The sequence below is a fragment of the Sceloporus undulatus genome, chromosome 1 (assembly GCF_019175285.1).
Source record: "Sceloporus undulatus isolate JIND9_A2432 ecotype Alabama chromosome 1, SceUnd_v1.1, whole genome shotgun sequence".
Classification (NCBI taxonomy): Eukaryota; Metazoa; Chordata; class Lepidosauria; order Squamata; family Phrynosomatidae; genus Sceloporus; species Sceloporus undulatus.
This window is the reverse complement of record NC_056522.1, coordinates 338,754,465-338,773,914: the sequence shown is the minus strand read 5'-3', so window position 1 is coordinate 338,773,914 and position 19,450 is coordinate 338,754,465. Positions and strand designations below refer to the sequence as shown.

Here is a 19,450-nt window from a genome sequence, read left to right as displayed (position 1 = left end):
TGATGCCTATTATATCATATTTGCTTTGTTGTACTAGGAGTTCGAGTTCATCTTGCTTATTTCCCATGCTCTGTGCATTAGTGTAGAGACATTGCAGACCATGGTTCCCTTTTACTTGCTGCCTGTGCAAGTGTTTTTGCCTCCCACTGTTGGGTCCTTGCACTTTTTTTCTTGTTTCCTCTATGTCAGTTTGACTATTTTCGCCATCCCTTTCGCCTTCCTTAATATTGTCTCCCTTCCCCTCGGAACTCAGTTTAAAGCCCTCCTGATCAAGTTCTTGAGACTGTTGGCAAAAACATTTCTTCCAACTGGCGTGAGATGCAACCCGTCTGTTGCAAGAAGTCCCTCCTCATGGAACCGCAGCCCATGATCGAAGAATCCAAATCCTTCTCGGCGGCACCATCTGCGAAGCCAGTTGTTCACATCTGCTATTTTCCTCTCCCTTCCTGGACCATGCCCTTCAACTGGCAGAAGAGACGAGATGACAACCTATACATCTATTCCTTTCAGCTTCCTACCAAGCGCCTCGTAATCCCTTTTGATGTTCTGAAGGCTGTGTCTTGCAGTATCATTAGTTCCCACGTGGACCAAAATTGAGTCAATCAGCTTGGAAATGAAATGTAGCTAAATATTATCTAAATTTATTTTTTCATGTATATTGAATGTCTCACTTGGTTATGAACAATGATTGGGAATGGCTATCTCTTTCATGTGCTCCTAGGTAAACTCCAAAAGCATCTGCCTGATTTCAGCACTAGAGATCTATTTATTTGTTATTCATTTGATTTATATTCTGCGTTTCTCCCAATATGGGATAGAAGGAGACTCACAATTTGAATGAAAACAAAATACAGTTAAAAGAATAGATAATACAAATGTGTTTTTTTAAACAGTTGTGATGAAGGGGGAGTAAAGTGTACAGGGACAAACAGACAAGATACATTGCTGGAAATAGGAATGGGCACAGCTTTATTAGTTACTTTGCTGAAAATCTAGGGTGCACCATAGAGAAAAGGTCTAGGCTTCAAACCACCTGCCTGCGATCACTCAGTGACTCACCTCTCAGCCTTCCTACTGGGAATTAAACCTAGAAAGGCCAAATGCAGGTTCCCACACAGGTGTAAACAACTGCCCTCTGGTTGTGAAGTATGCCCATTAGCTCCTGAATTGGGCATGTTCCTGAAGGATTTTTGCCTCCAATATCTCTTAAAGGGAACCCCCAAACTGGAGTAGATAGGCACATTGCCTTTGTCTCCCTCTTCATTGATCCTGCAACCAAGCAAAAAATAGTGACAAGTGCAAAAACATCCGGGATAATTATATAATATACTCCATGACAACTGCTTTTGGAATAATTTAATATTGTCTTACGAAAGAGCTGATCCTTGGGATGGACAGGAGGAGAGATAGCAGCCAAATGAGGCTGCAGTATGGGATTTGTGGTCTCCATGTGGACCAAAGTGAAAGCTGCCTCTCTCTAGTGTGCCCTTGGCTAGGGCAACTGAGGGATATGATTGGTTGTCCAGGCAGAACCGCCATGAATGCTAACCCAGAGCATTTGCCTTCTTGTAGTACATACTAGAACCAGGAGGAAACAAAGAATGCCATCCACCTGACTTTGTTCTCCTTGCAGGGATGCAAATGGGAGACCCATGGGAGACTAGGACCCCACTTGTAAAATCCTGAATTCCTACATATAGTTTAGTTTAATTTAGCAAGGCATTTCTTGCCAATTAGCTCATTCCGGCTCACTTCTTGCTTCACCTATTATTACGTCAATGTCCATCCAGGTTGATTCTCAAGGGAAACATTTTTCACAGTGGTTAAAAGTCCTGTGACTACATTGTTCAAATAGTAGACAGCTATATTAGAGCCCCATTGGACTTGTTTAGATATTCCACTTCTCCCTTTCATTTCCTGTTGTGGCCACAACAATGAATAACTGCTCTTCAAGTTGACAGAGCACTTACTAGAGCTTAAGATTTGAAGTTACTTTGGGATATAACCTCCGTAAATGGAACTCTTAAGAGGTCAGTGTCCATAAATAAACTGAGGAAACTTAAACAAGCTTCTGACATTAGCCTTAGAGAGAGTAATGACAGAACTGTGTCTTTCAAACAGGTTTCTGACAGTGTGCTGAAAAGACACTGTGTGGTAGGAAAGAACTTTCTGATGTTTTCCTAGGGTGCAGGCTATTTTGTTCATTATCCCAAATCAGTGATAATGATAGTTTGTTCTTTCTCTAGATATTGATGAATGTCTCTCACGCATGGCTTGTCCCCAAGGAATCTGCATTAATACACCAGGTTCATTCACGTGCCAGTCCTGTGACAGTGGCTATGTGCTCTCAGCTAACCGACTCACTTGTGAAGGTAATGATACTAGGCCTCATTCTTCCAGATTTAATTATTCTAACACCCGGTCATGAATTGCACCTCTATACTGTGTAATAGCTGGACAAGCAGAGATTATGGCCTGGATTGATTCTCCTATTTCTCAATATGATTCATTGCTCAGGAGAATGATTCACAGCACATTGATCCTTTTTTCTCTCCATCACAAGCTACACCTTTATTCACAAAAGTCCTGGGCATTGACGAGCATATCTAATGTGCAGTGTTCAAGGATATCTGGGTTGGGAATATCTGGCACAGATTAATATATTCATTAATGAATTGGTTGCAGCTTTGCCTCTAATTTATATTAGCGCAAATTAGGGCAATTCAGAGGAGAAAAACAAAATGGATAAGAGGAGTGAAAGGAGTGCGGACATAATTATTCAGAGAGATTAAGTGAGACAAGACTGCCTAGTCTTTTTAAGCCATAAATTAGAAGATAGAGGCAGGAAGTAGGGTGAGGGGGAGATATATATTGAATTTTCTCTGTGTGGGGGAAAGCACAAGGGAGAATAATTATATTTGAATAAATAAATATGCCAACATAAAATAAAATGTAGGCAAAGTATTAACAAGGTCACATGAAAAAGAAACCAACAATTAATTATAGAATACTGCAAAAGTAGCTTAGAGAGCTAACTAAGCAAAGTTCTTGAAAATTTCAGGTTACCAAACAAGCTAGCTGAAATCAATTTTCTATTGTTTGCCTAAAAAGGACTGAGAAAATTAATAAAGATTAATTGCTTTTTATTGTTCTCATGCTCCCTTAAACAATTTGCTTTGGAAAAGTGTTCTCTTGAAAGAGAATTAAGAGTAACACGCCAGCAAACTGAGTTTCTTTCTTTTGACTAAAGTTAAAATTAGGGAAATTTGTGACATAGATAAATATATTATATTATATAGTCTTTTCTGTTACCGTTGCTGCATGCCTTTAAGTTGTTTTCCATTTATAGCAACCCTAAGGCAAACCTATCACAAGGGTTTGTTGGCAAGATTTCTTTAAATGAGGCTTGCCATTGCTTTCCTCTGAGGCTGAATAAATGTGACTTGTCCAAGGTCACCCAGTGGTTTTCTGTGGTCAAGTGGTTATTTGAATTCTATTCTGTAGGGATCCTAGTCCAACAGTCAAACCACTACACCACACTGGCTCATGCATGTCTTATACAAGATGATATAGGGCCCAAACAGACAGGCTAAAATAAAGCTGCTTTGGGTCACTTTGGAGGTATTCTGTTTAAATGATGCATGCATCTGAAGAGTCTGGAAGCCTCGCTAAAGCCACGTTCCAGTCGTAAGGAATGGAGCACAGCTTTGGCACAGCTTCTGGCCTCTTAGGACGCATGCATCATTTAAACAGCATACCTCCAAAGTGACCCGAAGCAGTTTTATTTTAGCCTGTCTGTTTGGGCCCATTTATTCTTTTCTTTGGCGCGTTACAGACCGCCCCTTTGGGGCGGCCTGTAGGCATGCCTTTCCCCAGTGTATCGGGGCCTCAGTGGCTAGAACGGCAGCCGCTGAGGCCCCGATCCTCTGCTTTCCAGGCCACGGGGAAGCGGCAAAAGGCCGCTTCCCCGCAGCCTGGAAAGGGGTGTCCTTGGGTCTTTAAGCTCCAAGGACACCCCGCGGCGGCGGGGAGGAGGAGAAAGGGGCTGCTTGGCCCCTTTCTCCCTTGCGTTGCTGGGCGCAGCCGTCTGAAGGCTGCATCCAGCAACGCAAACCAGGAAGGAGCTCCGTTTTGGAGCTTCTTCCTGCTCTGCGGAAAGGGCGCGTTAAGAGCCCTCGCGCGGAGCGATGGCGTCACGTCCGCGCCACCTTGTTTGGAGGCGGCGCGTTCGTGACGCCATCATGGCAGTGGCTGTGTGGAACGGCCGCCGCCATTTTGTGCACACTCTGCGTTTACTAGGGTTAGGGGGGTGCGGAAGCACCGCCCCTTCCTAACCCTAGTACACACTCCGCGTGTACTTTAATGGCGGTCTGTAACCCGCCTTTAAGTTCTTTTTGCTCCTGTTAATGTTTTTTTCCTATTTGAATGTCTATGAAATCTAGAAAAACAGGCATTAAGGGCACTGTATATTAAAGGATAGACTGTGCCCATGGTTCATGCTCATCCTTAACCAGCTTCAAAACGGAGCTGAAGACCATCCTGTTCAGAGAAGCGTTCCCAGGCATTGCATAATTGTCACTTGCTATTTGATGTTCTTTTGTTGTCTGTTTTATTGAATCATTTCCCCTATTACTATGTATTTTATATGTATTATCTTACTAGACAGGCCCCTTCCCCACCACCACTCCCTTCTCCTTCTGTGTCGTGTCTTTTTAGATTGTAAGCCTGAGGGCAGGGAACCGTCCAATTAAAAAGATTGTATGTACAGCGCTGTGTAAATTTACAGCGCTTTATAAATAAAGGTTAATAATAATAATAATAATAATAATCTGAAGGACATGGCTTCAGTAATATCAGCAGAATCTACTCACTCAAAATTAGCAAATCAAATGTTTAATGAACAGTGTGAGTGTTATGGTATGTTCTGTTTTCCAAATGGTCTTAGATCATAAAAAAGACATACATTGAAAAGGAGACTGTGGATGTTGAAACATTTATGTTGGAAAGACATGTATACAGGATCAATCTGATCATTAAGCAGAATGAGACAGATGAAGAACCAAGAAACAGATGTTGTTAAGTTGACAGCAAGCTGATGGAAGGAGAGGACTGTGCAGCATAGAGCTTGCTTACCATGTGCCTTCTAAGCTAACTGTTGTCAGGTGTTGTGGAGGATGCTGTCCAATAACCAGAGCTGAAGGGTATAAACTGTGAACTCAGTCAGCTGCTCTATATGGAAGTGGAGAGGGTGCCATCTTGGTCTTTATTGGCCCTACTTGTAACATATACATATACCCATCACAGAACAAGAAGTGACTATAGCTACTGTTTGAATAATCATAGAATCATAGAGTTGGAAGAGGCTTTATGTAAGTCATGAGTGGGACTAGTTGTATCTATGTGAACTGAGCAGTGTTCTATAGCTGTTCTTTCTGATGTTCTGTCTGTCTGTCTGTCTCTCTCGTGCGTGCTATACACACACACACACACACACACCCCACCTCTAACTTTTTATGACTGCTACTGCGTGGGTGTACACTTGGTGGTAGATCTAAGTTTGCAAACACATAATACCTGAAATTGCTTGACAGATAAACTAAGAAGCCTGAAATATAGACTCAGAAAGATGGGTTATATTGTAAAAAAGAAGTTAACATATGGCATTTTTGGATGCATACTTAAGATTTGTGAGAGTATGTCTACCAGTGTAACTGTGGGTACTGTTTTAAATTTGTTGTTTGCTACCTTGAGCCTTGCCTACATTGGGACAAAGGTGCCATATAAACAAATAAATGGTATAACACGTGGCTGGCACAAACATTTATTTGCAGAAATAGTGTGCCATATAGGAACACTCATTAGGGAGCTGTGATTGACTGCAGCTGTTTATTGAGTAGATTAAACACTCAGCAACCAACCTAGGTTTGTTTTTTCTATATGTACAAAATGCCCCCTTATAACAAAGAAAAGAAATCCTTTTTGTAGTGTCACAGGGAAAAATGCACCAGTGCCCTTCAAGAATGCATATTCCATTCTGTTGGTAGACTAATATTAGTGCCCCTTTCAGTTGGCTTTCCCCCTAGAAATTAAACTGGGATGGTTAGATGGGTAACATCTTGAGCAGTGGTCCCCAAACTTTTTCAGGCTACCACTCCCTTTCCTCTTGGGCAACAACCATAGCGCCCACTCCCCCCATACCTATTTCTTGATATTAAGTCCACTGTCCTACTGCAAATTTTTAACAACCAGTCTTGGTTACTGCTCCCTTTGCACCCAGTCACCTTGAGAACAGCAACTGAGCAACTGGCTGAGCAATGACTGACAAGCTTCTCACCTGTGCCAGCCGTGTGGCAAAGACCAGTGCAGGTGAGAGGATTCTCAGTTGCTACTCAAATTGTTGCTTGATTGTTGCTCCCTTTATACCTTGTCACCGTGAGAGCAGCAATCAAGCAGCTGGCTGAGCAGCGACCAAGAAGCCTCTCACCCATGTCATCCTTGTGGAAAAGGCCAATGCAGGCAGGAAGCTTCTCAAATTCTGTTCAGCCAACTTATCAGTTATTGCTCCCAAGATGACCAGGTGCAAAGCTTCTCCATGGCGAGGGAGGACTCTCAATCCTTCTTCACTGGGGTGGAGAGGGGCGCAGTGGTGTATGTATAGGTGGTTTAGAGAGGCCACATGCTCTGTACTGGAGACAGACATGGACTGGGAAAGAGAGATTTTTATTGCTGAAGCCAATGGAAGCAAAGGATCCTTTCCAAGAATTCACCCCAGATGCTTCTCTCCCTCCTTCCACAAACACAGTTTCAAGTGTTCCCCCACTACCTGCATACAAACATTGTTTCTTCTGTTAAACTTTTTTCTCAGCCTGTCCAATCAAAGAAAGCAGGAACAGCAGCGTAGCTCCTACTTGCCAGCCAAGTCCTGGCAAAGCTCACAAAACTTAAGCAGGGGCCCAAATTTGAAAGCTCTTTTTTGCTGCCACTTCTCTCCCACCACCACATGCTCTAACTCCTTGCTCCAGTGAGTTAATCAGTCTGTCTCAAAATGGCACTGCTCACAGAAACGATGTCCTGAATCCAAGCCTTGCAAATTTCCTGCCACTACTGATGAAAGGTGTGGCTAAAAAAGTGAGCTTATATAGGAAGGTGAAGAGTGGGAGATACCACTGCACAAAGCAATCAGCTTTCTGGTGGTTTTAATTAATCTAAAGAGGCTTCATGCAACTTTCATGTCCACCATGCTCCTAAAGGCTGCTGGTTCCCCTTGTCTTTCTTGTACACCAATATTTTTGACTGAAGACCCCTCTGTTGCCCCCCCCCTTTCCCCTCACCCCCCTGGATCTTTCCACTGCCCCCTGAAGGGCATACTGCCCACTTCGAGAATCACTGATCTGGAGAGTCAACAGGTTGTGTGACCCAGCTGTACAGAGATTACTTTGACCTTCACTCTGATTAGTGTTGGACCTCTTATTTAAAAGAAAAGAAAGAGGGATAAATAAGAGACAGTTGACCTAGAGATGAATGTCACATTCTTCTCTTTTTGAACTGAGGTCCTTATCTGGGATTTTGCTTGAGTCACAGGAATTTGTGATAGCTTAACTGAATACAATAACACAAGGAAAAGTTCTATGTGTGCATTGATGTGTAAGGAGTAACTTTGATTCTTGCTGAGTGATGTTCTTTCTTGTCTTTTCTTTTAAATAAGAAGTGCAAAGTTCATCAGAGTGTAGGTCAAAGTCAACTCTGTAGAGCAGGATCAGACATTCTGTTAACCCTCCAAATGTTCTTGTACTTTAGCTCATTTCCTCATTACTGCATATGTTGGATAGGGCTGATGGACTCTGTAGTGCAAGAACAACTGACTATCCTGTTAATAGGACTCACACATTTCCTATCCTAGTGTAGAGAATACTGCAGACAGAAAGACAGCATGCTGCTTTAAATGCCAAAGAACTTGCAATATGCTTTTAAATAAGGGTTGAGTTTAGATAGCAGAGTTACCCCTGTTCCAGCTTGTATGTAAGACTTCTGTAGGTTATGTTTTGTTTCCTCTCTCTCTCTCTCTCGTCGGGGCTTGTATAATTCTTCTGGGCAGATCTACTTTTGTTCCTCTCTTCCTTAAGGGCTGCTATATCTCATAACAGGTTTTCATTGTTCTCCACCATTAATCCTGTCCTCCTTTTCTTGGACAGATATTAATGAGTGTGAAGACCCCAACACTCACTGCCTGGGAGGTGAGTGCTTAAATACACTGGGATCATACATCTGCCACTGCCGGCCTGGATTTGAGCTCTACAATGGGACCATGTGTGAAGGTATGATAAATAGTCATTTGAGGTGGATCTTCCTATTCTTCTACCATTTAGCCACACTTTCAGACTTAACATGGTCAGAGGGCATGGAGAGAAAACAAAACATGGTAGTTTGGGGGAATTCCATTCCTAACTGGTACAAGATAGCATCACCAGTGTCTAGAAATAAATTGGTATTGCATACAGTTACTCTTTTGCATTCTTAGAAGCTCATTCACTTTATTTATTTGTGATAAAACTTTTAAGAAAATACATTAATCACTGTTCAAACAGTATGTCTTTGTTCTCATGTATATAATTTACATCAGCGCCCCTCACCGTGATGCCCTCCAGATGTGTTGGGCTACAGCTGCTGCTACCACACCAGTGAAGGTAGCCACTGGCCATGCTAGATGAGGATTATAGGAGTTGTAGTTGAACACATTTGGAAGATAATAGGTTGGGGAAGTCTCATTTAAATATTGGGCCCTGGACTCATATAGCTTTCTGGGAATAGATTTCAGAAGGGGTTCATTCCTTGTATACCAGATGCAGACGCCAACTGATACTCATGCCATCCATTCCCCCACCATCTCCTTGCTCTATAAGAAATCCTTCAAGACATACCTGTTTTCACATGTCTGTCATAAATAACAGTGCTGGTTGCATTTATTGCTCAGACAGACAAGAATTATCCATAGCATATAGTTTGAGTGAGTTGACTGAAACTTTCTTTGCCTTCCTATAGATCTGAATGAGTGCCTGGACAGTAGCATCTGCAGCCCTAATGGCGAGTGCCTGAACAGCCATGGGTCCTATTTTTGTATTTGTGCCCTTGGCTTCTCAAATGCTGCTGGTGGAGTCAGCTGTCAAGGTGAGGTCCTAAACTGTAGAATTAAGAATAGCCATGTGCCTGTCCCTCTCCAGTAATGACACAAATTGCCTCTCCAGTAATGACACAAATCTTACAATGGGAGGGGGGTAGCAAGAGAAAATGAAGGGTAACTAGTCCAATACTCCTCCCAAAGTGCTTCCTTAAAAGTTCCAGTCCAATTAGGAGGCAACTTAGTTCAACATCACCAATTCCCCAGAGCTTGGAAATGTTGCTCTTTGGGCTACATCTCCCAGAATATGCACTTATGTTCCAGAATCTCCCAGCCAGCATGGCAAAGAGATGTAGTTCAAGAAAGTAACTTTCCCAAACATTCTGGTTCTTAGCCACCTGTTTTGGATCTTAATATGTTGGGATATGTCTGAGGTGCTTTTGCATCTGCTTGATATCTCTCAGTGATAGACTGAGGTTCAAGACATTACATTTTAGACTAAGACTTCCAGCAAACCCCAGCTGACCTGGCCAGTGACCATGGTGTTTGGGGGATTTGAGAGTATAGTCTTTAAAAAATTAAGGGACTTTCCCAAGTTCTGCCAATCCCATATTATCAGTGTCTGCATCTACCAGCCACTCTTCTCAGATCAGTCTTTATGAGGAGGAACAGTAGAGGGAGACCTTGTGAAACTGGAAACTTTAGGATTAAGGCTCACCTACAAAAGTGCTCACAAGCATTGATTTGGAATATAAATCTTCCCATTCTCAGTTGATGTTTCTGCTGCTTTGAAACATCCTCATCATTACCTATACTTGAAAAATTAGGTTTGGACAAAGATGGATTTCATCTGGGATGATTATGAAACATCAATGCCCACTCCAAATTAGACTCAAATTAACTTATTTGAATTGGGCCGAAGGGAGCCCTCCTTTCATCTACAGATTTCCTGTTTTTGTCTTTGGTCTTCTGTGCCTTCACACTCCGACCATACTTCAGGTTATTTTGAAGACATTTTCAGATTTGCTAGATGACTTATTGTTGTATCACATTCTCCTCTGTAGATGTAGATGAGTGTTCAGATCATTCCAGGTGTTTGCATGGCCAGTGCCTCAACACAGAAGGTTCTTACAGATGTTTATGTCAAACTGGCTTCAGGCATTCCCAGGAGACAGATGACTGCATAGGTAAGAGCTGATCTTCTGGAAGGAGAAAATTTACAGATTAGACATGTTGTTAAAGGTATCCTTCCATTTAAGGTGCAGTTTTTGAAAAATGCAAATAACAATGTCTGGAAGCTAATATTTAATGAAGGATGCTAGTCATTGTTTATATCACAGGGAGCTGGGGCAGAGGAGTTTAACTTTTCCTCCCATACTGAGGTCCTGATAAAAATTGCTCCCTCGAAGTTGCTGTTTTGCATGGGAAGAAACTTTCCACTAAAGAGAGGATTTCCTCTTAATGAAAACAGCAGCTTCAGATGAGCCATGTTCATCACATCTAGTCTATGAGTGTCCTTGCTTCCTCTAACAAGTGAGAAACTACTCTTTTTACACCTGCTCCCTCAGATAGCTAATCCTTTTAAGAATGTCTTAATAACCACAGGAATTATGGTACTACAAAGCCAGCAATGATGTATTGGTTTGAGTGGAGACCAGGGTTCATTTCCCCACTTGGCCATGAAACCCATTGGGTGACCTTGGGGAAGTCACATGCTTGCAGTCTTGGGGGAATGCAATGGTAAACCTCTTCTGAACAAATCCCGCCCCAAAAAACCCATGACAGAGTTGCCTTAGAGTTGCCTTAGAGACCTGCAACAACAGCAACAGCAGCAACAACAAAGTTCTCTAAGCCTTTGTTTCTTAGATTTCTTTGAGTTGACTAAGCTTGAAAACAGTGTGCTAGCAATGCTTGTGTAACACATTAACCATGGTAAGACGCAGGAGCAGAACTCCTTTGAGGTTAGGGTGTGTGCTTGGGTTTGCTTTTTTGCATGCATTCTTGGTTCCAGTGTCTCTATATAGTGACTGCTGTTAGCTTTGTCTTTCTCCCCTTTTGAAATGCAAAATGATTCCTATGACAGATGTGGATGAGTGTGAAGAATATGGGGATGCTGCTTGTGGCTCCTGGCGATGCCAGAACACCTTGGGTTCATACCACTGCATTATGGGATGCTCACCTGGCTTCCATCGCACACCGTTTGGTGAATGCATTGGTGAGTTCCATATCCGGAGAAAATCTGAGTGTGTATGTAAAAGTCAAGAAAGAGTCTTGATAAAGAAGGACTTCACCTGGGGAAGGAAAATCTTATCCAGGGTGGATACTGAGGACTTGGATGACACCATCCTCGAACAGATGACCAAACATTCAGAAAGGTGACATGTAATAGAAATGGGAGATTTCAGTAATCCTGATATTTGTTACATGTCAAATTCTGCCAAAATAAGGTAACAAAATTCCTCACTTGCCTGGTAGATAATTTCGTTCTCCAGAAGGTGAAAGGGGCAACAAAAGGATCAGCTATTTTAGATAGTACAGTGGACCCTTGTTATACGCTGGGGTTTGGTTCCAAGATCCCCCGTGTATAACAAAATCTGTGTATGATCAAGTCCCATTCAATATAATTCCATAGCAAAATGGTGTCCCTTATTAAAAAAAGGAAAATCAAGGTTTGATATTTGAAATTTATACTTTTTTTAACATTTTCAAACTGTGGATGCTTGAATTCGTGTATAAGAAATCCATGTATAAGAAGGGCCAACTGTACTCATAAATCCTCACCATTGGCTCTACTGGCTAGGATTGATGGGAGCTGCAGTTGAACAACTGGAGGGCCACATATCCCCTGCTTTTGGTCTAGCCAATGTGTTCATTCAGGTCAATTGCAGACATTAAATACATGAAATGAATTGCTACATGGATGTAATTTACATTGAAAAAGCTGCAAACCTAATGATTTGACTGTTCCTGAGGCACATGTGAGAAGCCTCGAAGGTACTTCTGTACAAGCTCTCTTTTACTCTTGCAAATAAAGATTTAGTATGATTAAGTATCTTGGCACAGTAAGACAACCTGTTTGTTTTTACCAGGCCATATTCACCAGCCTTGACACTGTATGTAGAAAGATCTTGTAGCACCTTTGAGAAAGAAGTTGGCAGCATGAGCTTTCGTAGACTTAAGTCTACTTCCTCAAATACATTTGGGCAAATAGACAAGTCCATGAAAGTTCATGCTGCCAAATTCTTTCTTTCAGTTACAGTAGTCTCAAAATTGCTACAAGATCTCTCTACATATTGATTCTGCAGACTAACACAGCTATGAATCTTTAATAGTGTTACATATCACCTTTCTTTATAACAAACCACAGGAATCACTCATCTCATTTATACTTTGTTACAGTATAGTGTTTTAATTAGCTTTTATATCCTGTTTCTGCTTTTATTCCCTGTGTTCTCTATTTATTTTCCTATTAATCTTTACACATCCACCCTTCTTTCCCACAATCTTCCCTCACAAAACACCCCTTGTCTACCAAATCCTCTCTGGCTCCTTCATTCTCCTTTATGTCATCTTGCTTTTCTTTTGTCTGCTTTAGCAATCATTGTCCCAACACAGAGTAGTTTTAGATGATGCTTTTATCACACTACTGCCCTCCCATGTCTACTGAAATTTAGGAAGGCTTTGCATAACATTTTACTCCAGTCACAATCTTCCCTTGTTTTTCCATTGCCTCCATCTTTTCCCATACCACAAAGATTCCATTTAGGAAAAAAAGATGGGAAAAGGTCCTTGTAATTGCTAGCATGAGGAGCCCTCCATCTGGAAATACCCTCAGATGCTGCTGAGGTAATGTTTGCTTAAAAAGAGTCAGTGGAATTCTTCCTTATTATTTTGAGAACTTCCTTCAAGAACTGGAGATGACCTTGAATGTGTATCAGCCCTCTTTCAAAGAAGATTGCTAGCATGAGACTGAGGAGAACGAATAGAGTGGGCTTTCCTTCAGTTATGTAAATTCTATACTGATTTATTTGTCCATCTTTCTTGCAGATATTGATGAATGTGGTAATGAGACATTATGTGGAAACCATGCTTTTTGTGACAACACTGATGGTTCATTCCGTTGTCTGTGTGACCGTGGCTATGAAAACTCACCTTCTGGCCATGACTGTATTGGTAAGAGTTATCCAATATCTATAGCTCCATGTTACTTCTTGTTGAAGTAGCCTTACAGGCTCTGAGTCCAAGATCCCTTTGTGCTTCAGAGAGATCTGCTTGTGTGTCTGTTCTTATTCTTGGAAGGGTCTGTGGCCACCCAGTGCATGGTGGGGGCTGCCAGGGGAGCAGTGGCCAAAAGGGTGTACTTAACCCTTTCTTTTGTCATGGCAGTGGAGGTCTCCTTGTGAGGAGGTACCCACCATGAAGCCGGAAGGAGCACATTGGGAGGAGGGCCTGAGTGGGTGTCACCCCTCTTCTGGGGTGTCACATACCCCTGCACCCTCCTAGTGACACCCCTGTGGCCACCATCTCTTGAGGTAGAGCTTGGAATCATCCCATTTTTGGATAATAACTTCCAGAATCCTTCAGGCAGTGTGGTCGGTGGTACAAAAAATAATTTTCTCCCACTTCATCACTAATTTGTTAAGAAATGAACATTTTGAAGAATGGAAAGGAAATAAAAAGGAATAAAAAGGAAAAAAAAAGGACAACCTAACTTCTTATATGAAAAGGGGGAAATATTGGAGAGTGGTATGGAAATTAATGTGGGATGTGAAGATCTGGAGTACTGATGTTTGATTATATTATTTTGCAGATGTGAATGAGTGTGAGCTGATGGTTGCAGTGTGTGGGACTGCACTTTGTGAAAATGTAGAAGGAGCCTTCCTGTGTCTGTGTCCCAGTGACCATGAAGAATATGATACTGAAGCAGGAGAATGCCGTCCCCGAATAGGCATGGGTGAGAGCTCACTGGGCAAACAGTACTGAAGACTCTGTTTTAGAAAGAAGAACCACAAGTTCCTCTTCTGGGCCTGTGTGAAAGGAAGCACTATTCGATGTTCCTAATATATAACTTTGGAGTTTTGTCTGAGTCACACATACAGAATGAACTGCATGTTAGACAAACTAGGAGATCTACTTATTCAGTTAATTAAAGTGTGTGTCACTTTTTAGCCTGAGGCTCCCAAAAGTATGTACAAAAAAATTAAATATTCTTTAAAAACTGATTAAAATTCTTTAAAAATAGATTTTTTAAAAATGAAAAGGGAATGTTGTCTTTCTACCAGTAGGCAAAGATCTTTTTACAGAATAACTAACAGGGCCCTTATTAACTAACTGGGTCTAAATGGACATGGTGGACATTATTCTGTATAAGGGTATTTGTCTGCTGGTACAAAGGTAACATTCCATTTAAATATGCTGTTTTAAAGTGTTCTAATAGCTGTTTAAAAAGTAACATACAGATTGAGTCTCCCTTATACAGAATTTCAAAATCCAAAATAATCCAAAAACCAAAACTGGGAGGCTGAGATACTGATACCTTTGTTTTCTGATGGTTCAATGTACACAACTTCATTTCGTGAACAATATTATGACACATAAATGAATTTTAGAATGTTTAAAATGTCTCATCTCTAAAATATCTCAGTATGAACATATATACAAATACAGCTATTCCAAAATCCAAAAAACCCCTGAAATTCAAAATACAGTGCACCCACGTTATACGTGGCTTTCAGCATACGCTGAAAGCTGTGAGGGAGCCGCGTGGGAGCATGTGGGGTGCAAGGGGCGGCATGTCCCATTTAAATAATGGGGCGCGTGCCTGAGGCGCGTGTGCCGCCATGCCGCCTCTGCGCCGCCTCTGCATGCATGAGTCCCATTACTTTCAATGGGGCTCGAGCATATGCTGTTTTTTTATGCAGGGGGTGGGGTCTGGAACAGATCCCCTGCGTAAAAAAAGGGTGCACTGTACTTTAATCATTTTAAATAAGAAATACTCTAGATAATTTTATATTTATAACTGATGATGCTTATTAGATATTTTAATATTCTGTTAGCCATCTTACCTCCCCACCTTGGAAGGAAGGCCGGATTCAAGGTTGGTTAAGTGACTGATTGATTAATTGCCACTTTTAAGAACCAGTTTTATAATCCAAAGGGTATATAAAAGAGTACAGTTTGGACTGTCCATCAAGGATACACCCAGACTTCCTTTGGGAGTTCCACAACTATTTGATCAAACTGTTGTAAGAAAAACTTCAGTGATATTTGAGTAGACATCTTTTTGTCTAATTAGAAAAGTTGTCATCAATGGATTAATGATGGAATATAAGAAGGCATGGCTTACATTCTTGTTATATGTCTGTGGACAGTAAATTGAAATGGGAGGTCTCATGACCCAAAAATATAAGGCTCAACCAAATTTCATTCTTATCATGAGATCTATAATCCCTGATCTGGCACCAGTAGCATGATGTCTCCTCATGATGCAATAAAAGTCCTATTGGTCATGCTACTTTTTGCAATTTTTTTTTAAAGGGGGGAGGTTGATGAGTGATTCAATCAAAGGCTTTGCACGATATAAAAGTGCACATAGTCTTTAAGGACAATTTATTTGTGATACCAAAAATAACAGAAAAAATTCCTTAAATGACTGGACGAGGCATCACCCAGGCATCTTAACTCCTGGTTTTGGGGAAAAGGCGGTGGTGGTGGTGGTGGTAGTAGTAACAGTAGTGGTAGTAATGCGTTAGGAGCGAGAGTAGCTTTGTTGGTTTATCTCCCTTTCCCACCAAATCTAGTGTTGGATCAACATTCCACACTGTTGCTTGAATGCATATTTATTGTTGCCTCAGAATTTGTGGGGGAATCTAAAAATTATCATCTACAGTTAGCAGCTTTCCCATAATTCCCTGTTCTTTCTTGCAACTTTTCACTTATCAGAGAACATCTGTTAAGGAAAAGATAGACAAGTTATAAGACATAGGAACCCCATGTAAAGAAGTAATTCAGTATCAAAAAAGCATTAAAGACTTTTTAAAAAGGTAACAGCTTGAAAAAATGGGATACAATGGCGAGAAAGAAAATTCTGTTTCTTGTAAGTAACAAAGCAGGAGATGAGAAGCTGGTAGAAGTCTGTGACACTGCACAATGCTTGAGAAAACTGGGTTACTATTTGGGTGGAAATGTACTTCTTCACTGTCACACTTGCGGTGGAAAGACAAGAAAGAAGAGAGGGGAGAAGATTTCTGGAGTGTGCAAAATACACTTTGTGGTGCTAAAATTTAGAGAGTATTTGCAGTGCTAATGTTAATAATATGGGAAAATCCTGAGGATGTTATTATCAGCTAGATTGTCTTTATCAGTAGTGACCCTCTAGGAACTTGCCTAGAATTCCAGTGTTTTGAGTAACTGCCCGGCAAAATGTTATCAACATGAGCCTCCTTCACCTGCATTTTGTCTCTAATCTCAGGAGAACCTGGAAGGCCGGTGTCTTTGTATCCCAGTATCTCAGAAAGGAAGGAATGCTACTATCACATCAGTGACACCCCACTATGTGACAGCGTTTTGGCCAACAATACCACCAAGGAGGAATGCTGCTGCACTGAAGGAGCAGCCTGGGGAGACAATTGTGAAACACATCCATGCCCTATTATTGGCTCAGGTACACTACATTGAAACATATTCTTGGGCTGATCCAAATGAGGGCAGGGGACACCCTTGCTTGATCCATAGTTATGTAATAATCTACTTCATGTTTTTATCTCCCTTTGTCCGTTGTTGCTGCTGTTCTTCTTTGCCAGTGGATTACATTAAGATTTGCCCCAGTGGGAAGGGCTATATCCCAGTGGAAGGGACGCTTATTTTTGGACAGACATCTTATACAGGTACAGCTTTTCTTTTTGTGTGTTTGTCAGTTCTGGAAAGTATCTGAAGATCCAACCAGACATGATACAAGAGAGCCAGATACATAACACTTAAGCTTTATTTTTTACACTTAAAAGCAGCTACAGGAATGAATGAGTGTGTCCACTTATTATTAGGGCTTCAGCAAACAGCACAAATTCTTCACCACCAGCAACATTTCAGCTATAGAAATCATCCCTCCTCACATGCTGAATTAATCATGAGAAGGGGAAAAATGGATACAGCATGAAAATTCCACTAACATGTTGAAGTTCGGTTTGTTAAAATATTTGAGAAAGCAAAATTAAGAAGACTTGCTGTTATTGTTCTAAGACTACCACAGCTCTTTATACGGTTATAAAGGGAAAATGCCTAATAATAATAATAATAAAAACATGCTAGGAAATAATAACTAGTCTGTGATTAACTCTTTGTTCCAATGAAGTCTCCAACATGTTCTTGAATAATCTTTGGCATGCTAGCAGAGTTTGGAAGCATTTTTTAAGATTACAATCCCAGAATGATGGAGCTATGGGAGTTGTTCTCCAAGGCCTGAATGCTGGTGGTCTCAAAGACTTGTGCAAATCAATTTAGGTAAATCTCAGTGATCCAGTGAGTATGTACTCAGGACTACCAAACAGATTTAACCCACTCCTCCCAAAATAACTTCTCCAGGTTCTGAAAGGGTATGTGCTGGAAAGGGGGCAGATAGAACTCAAAGATTATATTGGAGAGCAGAACCAAGTATGTTGCTACTTGTAGGTATCTCTGTAGATATACCTCACTTAATGAAGCAGATGTATTCCTCAGCATTACTTTTTTAAAAGAAAATTTGGTACCAGAGGCAGAAATAACATGGAAAGAATAAGGATAGGTTCCTACACCACAACAAAGATGTGTTTAACATGTTGCCACAAAGTTTTCATTCAAACTAACAATATGGACAGGTGAATTGAAACAACCAGGTCATGTAATCCCTTTAGAAGTAAACAAAGTAATCTGTTGATGTTGATATTATGTTTGTTTGCTTTTTTGTTCCGTTTTGTGGTTTTGATGTTTGTTGGTATGATGTACTCCATAAAAATATATATATATAAAAAAAAATAGAAGTAAACAAAGGAGACCACTTGAAAGCTGCTCCCAAATGCATCCAAGGATGATACAGTGATACCCCGGGATACGAATTACCCAGCTTACGAATTTTTCGGGATACGAAAAAATCCCATAGGGATTTATTGTTTCGGCTTACGAAGGTTTTTTCGGGTTACGAAAAAACCTTGGCGCTGTTTTCAATGGAGCCGCGGCGGAGCCGCGGCTTTTTTTCCATTAGCGCCTATGGCAATTCAGGTTACGAAGGTTTTTCGGGTTACGAAATTAGCCGCGGAACGAATTAATTTCGTAACCCGAGGGAGCACTGTATGTAAAATTTCACCAACCTCTACTGTTATTATGATTTTCATGGCTTCATTTACAGATCTATGCTTCTTAGAATCATAGAATCATAGAATCGTAGAGTTGGAAGAGACCACAAGGGCCATCCAGTCCAACCCCCTGCCATGCAGGAAATCCCAATCAAAGCATACCCGACAGATGGCCATCCAGCCTCTGCTTAAAGACCTCCAAAGAAGGAGACTCCACTACACTCCGAGGGAGTGTGTTCCACTGTCAAACAGCCCTTACTGTTAGGAAATTCCTCCTAATGTTGAGATGGAATCTTTTTTCCTGCAGCTTGCATCTGTTGTTCTGGGTCCTGTTCTCTGGAGCTACAGAAAACAAGCTTTCTCCTTCCTCAATATGACATCCCTTCAAATATTTAAACAGGGCTATCATATCACCTCTTAACCTTCTTTTTTCCAGGCTAAACATCCCCAGCTCCCTAAGTTGTTCCTCATAGGACATGGTTTCCAGACCCTTCACCATTTTAGTCACCCTCCTTTGGACACGCTCCAGTTTCTCAATGTCTTTTTTGAATTGTGGTGCCCAGAACTGGACACAATATTCCAGGTGGGGCCTGGCCAAAGCAGAATATAGTGGCACTATTACTTCTCTTGATCTAGACACTATACTTTTATTGATGCAGCCTAAAATTGCATTGGCCTTTTTAGCTACCGCATCACACTGTTGACTCATGTTCAACTTGTGGTCTGCTTGGACTCCTAGATCCCTTTCACACGAAGTCTCATTCAGCCAGGTGTCCCCCATCCTATATCTGTGCATTTCATTTTTCTGCCCTAAGTGTAGTACTTTACATTTCTCCGTGTTGAATTTCATTTTGTTAGTCTTTAATGTGATGGGGGTAGCTGGTGAGGCAGCCTATCCCCTTTATGCTTTTCTCTCTTTTTTTGATGGTCACACATGCTCTGTAAGAAATTTTGGAGGCACCTGCTATTTATTTATTTATTTTGTTGTTGTTGTAGGCAGGCAAACACA

At 41.2% G+C, this 19,450-nt stretch overlaps 1 protein-coding gene across 1 annotated transcript in view; it reads left to right on the top strand.

Moving 5' to 3' along the window:
- LTBP2 (latent transforming growth factor beta binding protein 2) overlaps positions 1-19,450 on the top strand; it is a 229,350-nt gene that overhangs the window by 192,896 nt on the left and 17,004 nt on the right. Inside the window, exons 22-30 of the mRNA XM_042444931.1 lie at positions 2,247-2,372; positions 8,193-8,315; positions 9,040-9,165; positions 10,180-10,302; positions 11,199-11,330; positions 13,163-13,288; positions 13,926-14,069; positions 16,587-16,778; positions 16,918-17,001. Coding sequence (XP_042300865.1) covers positions 2,247-2,372; positions 8,193-8,315; positions 9,040-9,165; positions 10,180-10,302; positions 11,199-11,330; positions 13,163-13,288; positions 13,926-14,069; positions 16,587-16,778; positions 16,918-17,001 — 1,176 coding nt within the window. The remainder of the gene's footprint in view (positions 1-2,246; positions 2,373-8,192; positions 8,316-9,039; positions 9,166-10,179; positions 10,303-11,198; positions 11,331-13,162; positions 13,289-13,925; positions 14,070-16,586; positions 16,779-16,917; positions 17,002-19,450) is intronic.